The sequence below is a fragment of the Corvus moneduloides genome, chromosome 1, assembly GCF_009650955.1.
Source record: "Corvus moneduloides isolate bCorMon1 chromosome 1, bCorMon1.pri, whole genome shotgun sequence".
Lineage (NCBI taxonomy): Eukaryota > Metazoa > Chordata > Aves > Passeriformes > Corvidae > Corvus > Corvus moneduloides.
Window position 1 is genome coordinate 71,470,189 of NC_045476.1, and position 13,855 is coordinate 71,484,043.

The 13,855-nt window shown below is 39.3% G+C and overlaps 1 protein-coding gene and 1 long non-coding RNA gene across 8 annotated transcripts in view; one reads left to right on the plus strand and one right to left on the minus strand.

Annotated features, from left to right (window-relative positions):
* LOC116446927 overlaps positions 1-9,869 on the plus strand; it is a 52,210-nt gene extending 42,341 nt beyond the window's left edge. The window contains exon 8 of the long non-coding RNA XR_004241449.1: positions 9,358-9,869. This is a non-coding gene — a long non-coding RNA (uncharacterized LOC116446927). The remainder of the gene's footprint in view (positions 1-9,357) is intronic.
* HIVEP1 (HIVEP zinc finger 1) overlaps positions 1-13,855 on the minus strand; it is a 128,748-nt gene that overhangs the window by 13,335 nt on the left and 101,558 nt on the right. For all 7 annotated transcript variants that reach the window (XM_032115390.1, XM_032115352.1, XM_032115379.1 and 4 more), the window contains 3 exons: positions 13,509-13,642; positions 11,973-12,148; positions 9,863-9,967 (listed from right to left, as the gene is read on the minus strand). In XM_032115390.1, coding sequence (XP_031971281.1) covers positions 9,863-9,967; positions 11,973-12,148; positions 13,509-13,642 — 415 coding nt within the window. The remainder of the gene's footprint in view (positions 1-9,862; positions 9,968-11,972; positions 12,149-13,508; positions 13,643-13,855) is intronic.

Consider the following 13,855-nt stretch of genomic DNA (forward strand, 5'->3'; position numbering starts at 1 on the left):
AGTGATGTCTGGTTAGATAAAAGCTCAGAGATGCTGTTCTAGGGAAATCTACACAGGAACTTACCATCAAAATGGACAATTCTGAAAAAAATCAGACCCTTAAAAGAATTTGAATATACTGCCTATACTTTAGGCTGCTATGTTACCAAAACCAAAACAAGCACCTTGAACTCCAGATAAAATAAATGGGTTTAATTGAGCTACCTCTCAGTAAGTTACCCATCATCATAAGCCTTTATGGTTTCAGATGAGCGATACAATTAGGAACTAATAGCTTCTTTGAAAAAATCCCTCTGTAATGACTTTTCCCTTCTTTGCCTACACAGTAATTTGTACATTACCTAAACACGGGAACTAGATTTCCTACATTTACTACAGCAGATGTGAATATGTCAGACATATTAAAAATACCCCAAATCCTCCAGGTCACTGGAATGATCCTAACAAAAATATTTATCAGAATTTTAAATAGTCTTAATTTATAATTCTTATCCACAGGCAAAGCTGTTCAAAATAGAAAATACATTTTAGTGGAAAAATTTATTCATTAACTTCTGTTCCAAAATTATGGCAAATAGGATTGTAAAAGATATTATTAACAATAACACGTGGACTGACTAAATGTTTTTGGTATTTTTTTCTCTATAATTCTGTCATTTCTATTATTCACATGAACAGTGTTTCTTCATCAGTAACTTGCAAAGAAAACATATCTAAAATGTTAGAACATCTACATATGTTTGATTTCTGAATGGAAACAACTACCTCTGTCTTCAATACAAATTACAAGCTAGGAGGGTCCCAGTGCCCTGAGCTGGAGGACCATGACTGTGAGAATGATAAACTCCCAGTTGACTCTGAAGTTGTGTGGGAACTGCTGCTCCAGCTGGATCCCTGAAGTCTATGGGGTCAGATGGGATTCATCTGAGAATACTTAAAGAGCTGCTGATGTGATCACAAGGCCTCTCTCTATGATTTTTGAGCAGTCTTGGGAATCTGGAGAGGTCCTAGCTGACTGGAAGGTGGCTAATGTTGTCCTAGTTTTCAAGGACATGAAAGTGGACCCCAGAAACTACAGACCAGTCAGTCTCATTTCTGTGCCTAGTAAAGTTATGGAGAGGATTATTCTGGGAGGTATTCAAAAACACCTGGTGGACAACACAGCCATCGGTCACAGCCGGCGTGGCTTCATGAGGGGAAAGTCCTGCTTATCAAACCTGATTTCCTTGTATGATAAGGTAACCCACCCAGCTGACCAAGAGAAGCCAGTTGATGTAGCCTTTCTGGATTTCAGTAAAGCTTTTGACAGTGTCTCTCATGGGATCCTTCTGGACAAACTGTCCAGCACACAGCTGGATAAACAACACACCATGTGGTGGGTGAACAAATGGCTCACGGGTCGGGCACAAAGGGTTACAGTGAATGGGGTGATGTCAGACTGGTGACCTGTCACTAGTGGGGTTCCACAGGGCTCCATCCTCAGCCCTGTGCTCTTCAGCATCTTCTTAAATGACTTGGACGCAGGACTGGAAGGGACACTGAGCAAGTTCACAGACGATACAAAACTGGGAGGAGCTCTTGACTCCCTCAAGGGCAGAGAGGCCCTGCAGAGAGACCCCAACAAATCAGAGAGATGGGCAATTGCCAAATGTATGAAGTTCAACAAGGGCAAGTGCTGGATTCTGCACCTGGGACAGGACAACCCTGGATGTCCCCAGGACAGACTGGGGAATGAGATGCTGGAAAGAAGTGCTGTTGAAAAGGACCTGGGGGTCCTGGTTGATGGCAAGTTGAACATGAGCCAGCAGTGCCCTGGCAGCCAGGAGGGGCAGCCGTGTCCTGGGGGGCATCAGGCACAGCATCACCAGCCAGGCAAGGGAGGGGATTGTCCCACTCTGCTCTGCAGCAGAGAGACAGCAGAGGGGCAGCCTCACCTCGAGTGCTGGGGGCAGTTTTGGGTGCCACAATATGAGAAAGCCATTAGGCTATTAGGGAGTGCCCAAAGGAGGGCAACAAAGATGGTGAAGGGCCTTGAAGGGAAGCCATTAGAGGAGCTGCTGAGGTCACTTGGTCTGTTCAGGCTGGAGAAGAGGAGACTGAGGGGAGACCTCATCGCAGTTACAGCTTCCTCGTGAGGGGAAGAGGAGGGGCAGGCACTGAGCTCTTCCCTGTGGTGACCAGTGACAGGACATGGACGAATGGCCTGAAGTTGTGTCAGGGGAGGTTTAGGTTGAGTATTAGGAAAAGGTTCTTTACGCAGAGCATGGTTGGGCACTGGAACAGGGTCCCCAGGGCAGTGATCACAGCACCAAGCCTGACAGAGTTCAAGAAGCATTTGGACAATGCTCTCAGGCACATGGTAAGACTCTTGGGGATGGTGTTGTGCAGGGCTAAGAGTTGGACTTGAATGATCCTTGTGGGTCACTTCCAACTCAGAATGTTCTGTAATTCTGTGATTCCCTCAATGCCTCTGTAACAGATACTGAAGACTGTGTCACATCTAAAGGGTGACCCACAGGTTTCCTGCAACTCTTTAAATAATGCAGGGAGCATTGCAAAGTCTTGGAATTTACTCTGGACTCCCTCTTAAATTCAGTCTCTTTACCAACATCACATAAGTATCCTCTATGAAATCCTACTTATTTTTGTCTCTTTTCTCCCTCTCTCCACATGAATCACATTTTCTATGAAAGCTGATGTCAATCACAAATGATTGTTTCTACTGGCAAGAAAACTACCTGAAGTGATTAGACTGACTTGTCACATTTGTAAAGCAAAGAAAACATATGTGCAAACAATGCCCTGATTTACAACAAGAAACTACCTTCTTTCAAATCAACGCTTAAAAATGCTACGGGATTTACTAGCAAATGCTGTTTATGTAGGAATTTTCTGCATACATCCTAGCTTTCTACAATAAAGCCATGGAAAGAGAAAGGGAAACTGTGTGTGGAACACAGATTCCTTACATGCAGGACTCCATGGCATATAATTTCCCTCTATTGTTTCCCTGTTTACCTCCACCCTTTGTGCATTTGCCAGCTTCTATTTGAGTGTGGTTACCTGGAGCCAGAGCCTGCAGTGTAGGCGAGGTGACAGCGATGAATGTGGTTCCCTTACTCCCACACCACTTTGCAACATCAGATGAGGAAAAAAAAAAAAAAAGATTCCTGACTTGCTTGTTCTGGCAATGCACAAATGCTTTGCTCTGGCTTTTATACCTGCATGCATGTTTGCTGAAACAAGAGGTGCCCAAGCTTTTCCAATCAGTGATCCCATTAAGCATCACTGTGGAGTTACAAGAAGACCCGATGCTGGAGTTTTAAGCAGTAGAAGATCCAGGCCGGGTTATGGGTCTCCTTTGAAGGAGACATTGGGCTGAGGCTGTGACCACTCCTTGTGCTGGAAGACTCTTCCAAGCAGTGTCTTTATAACAAAGTAGTACTGGCTCCAATCCGTTCTGGTAATTGTACACTGCCTACTAAAGTTCCCTGGCAGTTTTAATTGGGGAAAATTAATTCTTCACTTCCTATCTTGAACTGTGTACAATTATAACCATATGCTTATGTAGCTGATAGATATAGATATATATATATATACACACACACACATAACTAGAACGGACTCAATTTCCAGAGGGAACAAAATGACTTCTGTGTTTAACTTTGCATGAGGTTGTAAAACGGTGTGTGGTATTTTCGAATTGAAGGATGTATCATAAATTTAAAGGCTCCTAACATATGGAGAAATGGCTTCTGGCATGAAAGTTCACAGTTTTTTTTTTAAAAAAGAAAACAGGAAAAAAGTTTCACACTATTAAGTGAAGGCTTATGAAAACTACTTCTCTTTTGAATTTGTAACTCAACTCTCACCATTTTAACAGACAGACTGTTCAAGACAGCCTCAATTTTTTACAAAGAGTCTTTTTGGAAGAGTAGGTAACGCCTCTCATCCTCCGGCAACTGCTGCAATCTTTTCTTTTAAACCCTTAGAAAGACTCTTTCTTCTTCCTGGACTTCACAGGAGAAAGTGAATTTTACAGATCTGAACTCTGGAGAAATTAGGAACAGCTGGAAAGAAAGGTTTAATAGAAACATGGACAAAACTTTTGACTGGGGATTTTGTTCACATGCCAGCTACAATTATTTTTAAGAAAACTGTATTTTTAATCCTATGTAGTGAAGCGTATACAAACCATAGGTAAAGACACCTTAGTCCTTCATTTATTTTGCTGTCAGTCCTCAGTTGGTCAGCCGTCTACTGTGTTTGTGGTGTTGGTGCTGAGCTTGTTGGACAAGGCTCTGTTATACTGAGATTGCACCCCAGAGCAGGAAAGAAAAAGCTCCCAGTTCTTTAGCACAATAGTTTTAGCTGTAATTATCAGCATCCTAATATGTCCATTTGTGAAGTGCCTGGGGCTGGTAAGTCCACATACTGCTTTTTCCAGCTGGGATGCTATGAATTAGGTAACTGAAATATGTCTCCCTATGTACTTTGGTATTTTTCATTTTATTAGAAGTTTTTCCTATAGGAGTCCTTACTGTACATGGTTTTAGCAACAGCCATCTAATTATCATCATACTACAAAGTACTTAAAACAAAGGTTCTTCAGAACCTCAACTTACAGCTTTTAGTTTTAGTTGCAGTATCATTGCCACACAACCTGACTTACTGAGGAGCTGTCAGAGACTTAGCAATTTCTGTACCAAATCCAGTGATAAAGCTCAACAGCTTATAACTTAGTCACATTCAGTTACAATTAACCATATTTAAGTAGATTGTGACATAAAAAGCAAAGTGTTCATTTTCATTCTTTCACTGGCAGGAAGACAAGAATGGCTTGAAAATACAAGTCCAGACTGCTCAGTTTTACAGATTCCTAAGCAAATGTGCATTTATGTAGGTAACTATATGACTGCCATTAGGTCTACTTATGCAGATTAAAGACATAGCTTACTAAGTATCTATTCACTATCTATTAGCATCTAAATTTAAATTTATTACATTTATTGCCTTTTAACACCTGAATAATACAAAGCAGTGTTTATTGCCTCAAGTTCTAGAAGTATCTTCAGTTATGGATTAGCATTTACATAAAAGCAGTTAAAAATAAAGCATCCATTCTATATTCTATATATTCTCCATCAAACTCAAGAAAAAATGTAGACTATGGAAAGAAAGGCAGAAGTATTTTTCAGCATGTCATTATATGATCATAAATTGAAAGTGAGGTCTATATGTTATCAATTCACTGCATTCTTCTAAACAATTACAACTTACACTTGCCTTTCATCCATGGTATTAGAGTTGCAATAGATCTTTCCACAACCATGCACACAAATTTTAAGAGGGGTAAACAAGATATTGTTAAACAATGTTAGCATCTGTACCCTGTTAGGATCTGCTGTCCTCCTGCCATTCTAAGTCTGTTCATAGGCTTTAATTATTTCAAGGCTGATTTCAGTCTTGCTTCAGCTACTGTCCACTGCTCATCACCTTCTAACAGGACTCACAGTGACATCTACTGGGTTAAATTCAGACTGGTGATCACCAGGGCTCCTCAGAAATGAGAACAAGAAAATTTGTGAGCTTTTGACTTTCACTCCTAAGACCACAGAAAATAATGAAGTGAAACTAACCAAAAAGTAAGAGCAACTTCTGCTTAAAGGGATTATTTACACCTAAACCTTCAAGTAACTCGTATATTGTAAATCAAACCTAGCACTAGGTAGTCTAATGTCAGGCTGTGGGTATGTATGTATGTATGTCAGTGTGCCTAATGTAAATCTAGTTGAAGAATGACACTGATATTAACAAAAATATTTAAAAATTATTATGGTAAATTATACAGAACCAGACTTTCATTCCGTTTGTAAAAGGGGGCTATTACTGCAAAGATTTTAATTTATTTTCACCTCTTAAATGTAGATTCAGTGAAAACACAGACTGTGTCATGATTAAGCTAATGAAGAGCCATTGAAACTCACTTAAAATCTACTGTAAGTAACGTACAGCTAATTAACTTAGAACTGTGGTAATAACACTGCAGAAAATGAAAGTGTTTTTTTAATATGTGTGTATGTAGATATCTATAAATACATATCTGAAACTTACAATTAGGTCTTTTTACTGCTAATGAATATTTTGGGATAAAATTTCTGCACAGAAACCACTTACATGTTCTGCCCATCTACTGATTTCATTATTAAGGAATTCTCTTGTGCAATTTTACTCAGACATACCATACCATTCATACATTAGCTTATTACAAGTTTAAAGTTTGTAACTGTTTTAATTTGAACACAAATTATTGTTGTTTTTAAGACTGGATAGAAAAATGTTGTGTGAGCATGGCCAAAGAGGATTTCCCCAGTTGCAGTCTGTCACACTAAACAGTTCACCTCCTCTGACAATTTAATTCAGATATTAACATTCCTCACATTGTAACCCTGTATTTTGGTGACAAGAACATTCCACAGAGCAGAAGATTAAAGATAAATGGATGAGGGAATGGTTTTGAATACAAAAACCCAAGCCAGAAAGTATTTACTAATACCCAAACGATGACAAGTCCAAATACAAAGAACGCTATGTTAAAAGCTCTGATCACATACAGTCTCAGACAGCTAGAGAGCATCTTTCTTTTTTCCCGAGACACTACAGCACAACAAATTTCAGCTTCTCAGATTACTGAAAAAACAGACTCTGTGTGTGTGTGTGTTTTTGCCTGTGCCCAGGACTGTGCACAAGTTTGCACTCCTGGTTCAGTTCGCATCCATTTAATCTGTACTGCTGTCAGTCACACCTGGCTCCTCATATGAATCTAAAAAATTGTATATTCAAATAATTGTGATTGCCCAGCCTTTAAAAAAAACTAAAAAAGACGGGAACCAGCAAAATCCTTCATAAATAAAAGGTTGGTGGCTTTCTTAAATTTCTGGGTAAATTCTCTAATTCAAAGTGGAATTCTAGTGGAAGACATACAGCTTAGTTATTTTAAGCAAAGGTGCAGACATTTCTATTACCAGAAGAATAATCAGTATTCCAAATGTTCAGATAATGAATTAGGTGGAGACAGACAGATAGACAGACAGACATTCTACAGGTCAAGAAACAGGCCAATTTCACACAGTCTTCAGGAAGAAATTTTTTTTTCTGAGGTCACAATTATTTCTTATCAGATTTTCTGCACCTTTCTCTACTGCTTCTCATGTTGCCTTCCAGCTGAGGAAAGCGATGGGAGTAGACACCACTGTCTAAGAGACAGAACATTTTTAACAACCAAACCCCAAAAATTTCAGCATTTAAAGACGTTTTTTAAAACACATGAAGGATATGTGGCACAACCATGCCAGCAATGCATGCCAGAGGGAAGAGGGGTGGAAGGGCCAAAGATGCAACACCACAAGTGCAGCTCAATACCCACGGCCCATCACGCTGTCCTCTGGGGGTGACGTGCTGCTGGCAGGGCTGTCCCTGGAGCCCAGACCTGGCACGAGGGGTGCTGGCCCCAGTGTGAGCTCTGCTGCACTGCCCTGGGGAAAGGGCAGCCAAAGAGGTGGCTGAAGCAGATTAAAATGCTGCCTAAAATTAGCATGTTCAGGATTTCAGAGAGGGCAACTGAACCACACTTAAAAAACCAGATATGCAATACACTGCACTTTTTTCCCCCTCCTAATTCTGCCTTAAAAATAGGCTGACAAGCAAGATTCTGAATTATCATGAAGAAAAACCTTCATGGCTGGCCAGGTGAGCAGACAGATGAAATCACATTTTTGAAGCATACAGTTGCTCACTGAATTTCCATGGATAATTGTAAATGCCCTGTAGTCTGCAGCAACTGGAGAGCCTGGACTGGTCTGCCTGCAGCAAACACACCTCTATCAGGGGTTTAATTACCCTGCCTCTTGGATAGGTCTCTAGGGCTGAGCTTTGTGCTGCACAGCTGGTTTTGCTATGGGTACCTGAGCCAGAACCTTTGAAGAAGGTGGGGATTTTATCACCAAGTTGCTTTTTGATTTGGGGTTCCAGTTAAAGAAGTGCTACCTCCTCTATTTCAGGGGAAAAAAAAAAGGGCATTGTAGCCATAAAATTAAATTCCATGAAGAATTTCAAGGATTATGTAGCAAATCCCGTAGAATGTCTGTGCTTTTTTTTCCAGAGTAGAGTATTTCATTGATTAAGTAATTACTGTGCTGAGCAAAGAACATATTTCAGGGAATATATAATATATTTATACTATGGTTAAACATGCCTGTACATGATATGTAAAAAGGGAAAGCCTCTCTCTTTCTCGTTTGAATAGTCCTGAAGTCAAAGGAAAGCATTCTTTCAACAAATGTTTGAAGTGGCTTTCTTCGACCCCGTGTTACTGAAAATTCAGTTAGCATTTGTTACATTTCCCCCATTGCATTATAACCACAAATGCAATTTTTAATGCATACAATTGGGAATATCAATTTATCTATCAATAAAATGTTTTCAGTCCCTAGTAAATGGAAATATCTGTTCAGCCATAGTTTATGAAACTCACAAAAATGTCAAATGCTACAGAACATTGCTTTAAAAAGTGACAATTTCTCTGTCACGAGAAGACTGAAAATATTAATAAAAATAGTTCCTGTGTAAGAAAAAGACAGTAATTTGTCCTGCTGCTTATCTTTTGCGTTATTTTTCTGGTACCTCAAATTGCGACGGGAGACATGTTTTTTGCTTACGAAGAAGGAGTATATTGAAGAAGGCCAAAAAAGGGAAAAACGCAGGTTTCTTTCTACCTAGTGCACTACTGAATCACAGCATCTGAGTCATATTCCCAGCATTATTTAGAATTAGATTCAAGATGATTTGCTTATTCCGCCAGTGGTTGTCATATGGGAGCAAGTGCATTCATCTTTCTTTCCCCTTACTGTTTAAACAAAGACCCCCTACCGCTTTCTTTTCTCCAAGCCTCATCCACAATCTAATAAACTATTCCAGTGGAAGGAGAAAAATCCACCAAGGCAAGGGAACACAACTCATCTCCCCACAGAGGAATGTGAGGAAGGAAAAAATGCCATCACTGCACTAAACATGCCGAGATCCCAAACAGTCCTAATGCACAGTGCTGTTCTCCATCTCACTGGGTCTGGTGCAGCTTTCTTATCATGCTGAGCAAGTCACTCATGAACCTGGTTTGGCCCTCTTTGACTGTCCTTGATCTCATCTCCTCTTCAGCAGAATCTTCTCAGGATGTGGGAAGTGCAGAATTCCAATTATTAGCAAACGCATTCATTCTGAAAACATTCTCATCAGTAATGAAGAGGTAGAACAGGTCAAGATGAATAATGTTTTTAATTTCTGTATGTTCTCTATCTGCAGATTTATCCTAATTATTTGTGAAGGAGGACAGAACTCTATGCTGGAAGATGATTAACCTCCTTGAAAAGCACTCAGCAACATATTTGTGATTTGTGTGGCATGTTAGTGATATAATTTCTATGAAATATGCATCCCAAAACTTGGACCACTTCATGCACAACTATTTTCAAAGAAGCACTACACTTGACTGCATTTTTTCTAGGCAAACAGCTGTTTTTCTGGTATTTTCAATCTTGTCATATTTATCTGTGAAAGTGATAAAGTTAAACTGCATAACACTTCGTGAAAAATTCAACAGCAATTTATCCTTAGCATATGCTTGTCATTTCTTTCAGTGAAAGTTTTTCCAGTATTTCTGGCTCCCTTGGACTAGCTCTTAAGATTTTTATCTCTGTATCTTTTTCCTGTACAAGAATTAAAAAGCTTTGGAAAAGAAAGGGTAAGAAACTGAGATGACAAAATAGACACAATAATTCTGTAAAGAAAGAAGACCTTAATTTCTTACCAAATTCTTCTTCTCCATCCTGGTCATCTATTAAGCCTACTGAGACTCCCAAATCCATGCACTTCTTGCTATGTGCCTTTGACTTCATATGCTTTGTTAAATTTCCTTAAGAAAAAAAATTAAAAGAATTATCTGCTCTGCGAGTACACAAATGTCTACAAATATACACTCCACGTGTCTATCTCTTCTTCAGGTACATTTATAACAACCGTATAATTTGATTTCACACTTGCTAGAACCTTGTCCCTCAATGCAAGCTGTCAAGGGCTGTGGCAGATTTACCACCCCAAATGCTACCAGCTCTCTGTCTACATTTCAGGAAGTTTTTTATTGAGATAAAATAAAGAGGATGGAAATTCTAGATGATGATGCATTTGGTACCGGTGTAAAAGATCCCTCCTTTGTTTATGGCAAAGTATGAAAAGGGGTGATTCAGCCTTCAAAGTCATGTTGACAGAAAACTATCACGTGAAACTGAGGTTTGTATCTTGCAGCTCTTTCAGTATTTGACGAATTCTATTTTTAGCGTAAACATTTTCAATGCCAACTTAAGCAAACGTTAATCTTATTCAAAATGAGAGCATGGACACACTTGATCGGAATCTCAAAAGTGAATGTGTAGCTGAGAGGCCCCACAGGCTGCTCTCCCCTTCTCCTTTAAAAAGAAAATATGGTAAATATCACCAAGAAATGGCTAAGAGTGGCTCAGATCTGTAAATGAGGATATTTATGAAATGCATGTTACTAGAAGTAACTGCTCACTTCATACTTAAACTTCTCAAAAAATGTTTCTTTGAGGTATTTAAACAGGAGAAATTACAGTGTAATGGTGGCTCTTCTATGGAGTACTTTATTTCTGCTTTGAAATGAAGATGGTAACTCATCTCAAATGTTGAAATAATTCTTGTGAATATATTGACTCACAAATAGCAATTTTTCCAGTTTTGCACACTTCATGAAGCTGTCCTGTCATGAAGGGTGGCTTACCAAACATCAAACACCCAACTGTGTGACCTGACTCTGCCAGCACTAATGGCAAGAGCCATGCATGGCAAATGCAGAAGAGGATGTGAATACAAGTTATCTGCTACCACTCTAACCAGGGAGAACTTTACAGGGGCAGAACTTAATTACTCAAACTTGGCCAGCACCCCTCCTCTGCAAAAAATCATAATCAGAATTTGCTGGGTTTGCACTCCAGCATTTAATTGTAAAGGCAATATGATGACCCAGCCTGTCAGGATGCAGTGATGAGTTTTGACACATCTGAAGTTTATTCATCCCACTTTGTGCAGCACTGGGTTATCTTGGAAGTTTTCCACCCAACTGCTGAGTAGTCTCGAACCCACTAAAAACACAAATGTTCCTGAGGTTACAGCTGGGGGGGGATTGTTGCTAAATGATGCTCAAAGCCAAGGAAAATTTGACTGCTTAGAATTATTTGTTGAAAGTATTTTCACTGTGAACTTCTCCTGTCTGTTTCACTTGAGTCCTGGATGTACCACTGTTTAATATACTGCCTGCTTAAACTAGGATGCATTTAAGTATCTAAAGGTGTAAACAGGCTTTAAAAAGTAGAGGTCCAACTCTGGGTCTTAGAAGGTCAAGTGGAAAGTGAACCTTTACCTTTCAAGAGTAAAAAAAAAAATTTCAATATAGTAATTTATTAGAGGCCAATTTCTTTCCTAGAGCAATTGGTTGAGTGCCAGTATGAGTACAATATATGTCCATCTCCTACCTCCAAATGACACTGTAAGTGACTTAAAATTCTGTGTCCCATCTCTATCTAGGATAAGCAGCTAACCACCTCACTTGTCTTCACCTAACTTTCATAATACTCCCATGATTTCCCTCTTCCACTCCAATTTCTCACCCACTGTGGCACGCCAGACAGTTCATTCATACGAAGATGTGATTATCTGAATAAATATACAGAAGACAAAGGAAAAGCAGGAAATAAGAAATTACAAGTATTTGAAGCATTAGACAATAAAGCTCCACAGAGAGGCAACCTCTTTAGCTCACAAACAGCCAATTGTGAGAAGAAAAGAATTCTACTTTAAAGTAGAAAGAAAAAGAGGGAAAAACATTCCCAGTGAAGTGGCCTTACCTTTAGTTTTGAATGAAAAGTTGCAGTAATTGCAGTGGTAAGGACGGACATCGGTATGTGTGCGAATGTGCTTCTTCAGCATGCTGGGCTTCTTGCAACGTATTCCACATTCCTCACAGATATACTTCCCTCTCCCTCTCCCTCTCACATACACATAGTCTTCATTGGACTTGTACCTAGTAACAGTACCATAAGAGCAAGGCAATCAGTCGTAATGGGGAAATGATTCCAGCTAGAAACCCTCATCTACCAGAATTTTAAAAATAACACATTACATGAAAAACAACGACTGACAGAACGAATCACGCTCTTTTTCTGCTCACTCCTGCATGTATTTGTTAAATTCATATCTATATTTTTCACTAGGGAGTCATAGAGTGGTTTAGGAATAGCAGCTCATCTTTTTTAATAAAGGTACTGTTGATACTAAGCATTTAAAGATTTCAAATTTCCTCTTTGCAACATAGGAACATACTTTTTAAAGGTGTCAGTTCTTGGAAGCAGGTTTGAGCATCAGGAGGAAGCTTTAAAAGAGCATCTTTGAGGTTCTGCCTTGGATGCAGAAAAGGAACAACATTAGTTATGATGATGGGAAACATTTAAAATTCCCTATCAATGTCCTCTGGACTCAGCCTATGGCGACTGTCTCTAGATGGAAAAAGTCATTCAGATTCAATTACACCCTTCATATTTCCACTCAAGGATGCCAAAGGTTGTGCTTAGCTTTTGTGACCTGGTCCCTGCAATGTCTGGATCTGAGCAGAGACACAGCAGTGTTTTACCTAAGCAGCTGGTAATGGCTTAACTGCTGGCCTAGACTAGATTCAAACTGGGAACCAGTAACCAAAGCCCAACAGCTGACCACCAATTACAGGCATAATCAAATATGCACTATTTGTGCTACAAAATTTTACAGGTGTCACTGGCACTTCTCTATTAAAAAATCTGTTTTATAAGATGTTATACATTGTGCAACACTGTGGCTAAAGCAACTGTTATTCACACCAGGCAACAGATTTAAAGTACTACGGTGCAGGGAGGAGGGCTCTCAGTAAATATTTCCATGGCACTTTTCAAATCAGAGTTCTCCAGCCTGTGTATGCCACAGCAAGCTGCCAGACAGACACTGCACCACAGGCTGCTGCTTAGGCTCTGGACTATATCCTCTCCAGCTACAGTTATACAACCTTGCTGCAGATAGGTATTATTTATCATGTAAGAGAAACATAGGAACAGAATTTACATCTCTGGCTGTATCTAGCTGCCTTTAGCACTGAGTAATGCTCGTTCCTTGGAAAAAAAATGAATCGCACTGCCTACTATTCTTTATTTTATTACCCCTTCTCATAACTCTCATGGCTCCATGCTACTGATGACTTTCCATTTTTCTTGGAAACATAAACCAACATCCACAGACCACAATATGGGAACTGTTGTTTAAAATAAATCAATCAGGAAGCAACATCTCTGCAAAGTCTAGAATCTAGGAAAAAATATTTTCCCAATGATATCTAGAATACAAAGTACAATACTTGCCCTCCATCAAATATTTTAACTCTTCTTGGTATAGTTTTGATAAAGGAGTTTTCTTTATCGTGCTCAGTACTTGATTCAGAGTTTTCCTTATTGCTGAATTCAGTTGGAGTCAATTTTTTCCTATTTAACGCTCGCTGAAAGAAAATGAGATATGCTTATCATTAAAATTAGTGTTTTTCATATGCTATTCAAACATTCAAGTTATGGTGAATAAAAGCATCATAAAAGCCACAATTCTAATAACTGATTTTTAAAACTGTTAAGATACATGAAGCAAAAAATATCTTTTGCTAATTCTTCTCTACTACTCTGCTAAACTTCTACTACGCGTTGCCTGTTTGCAGACT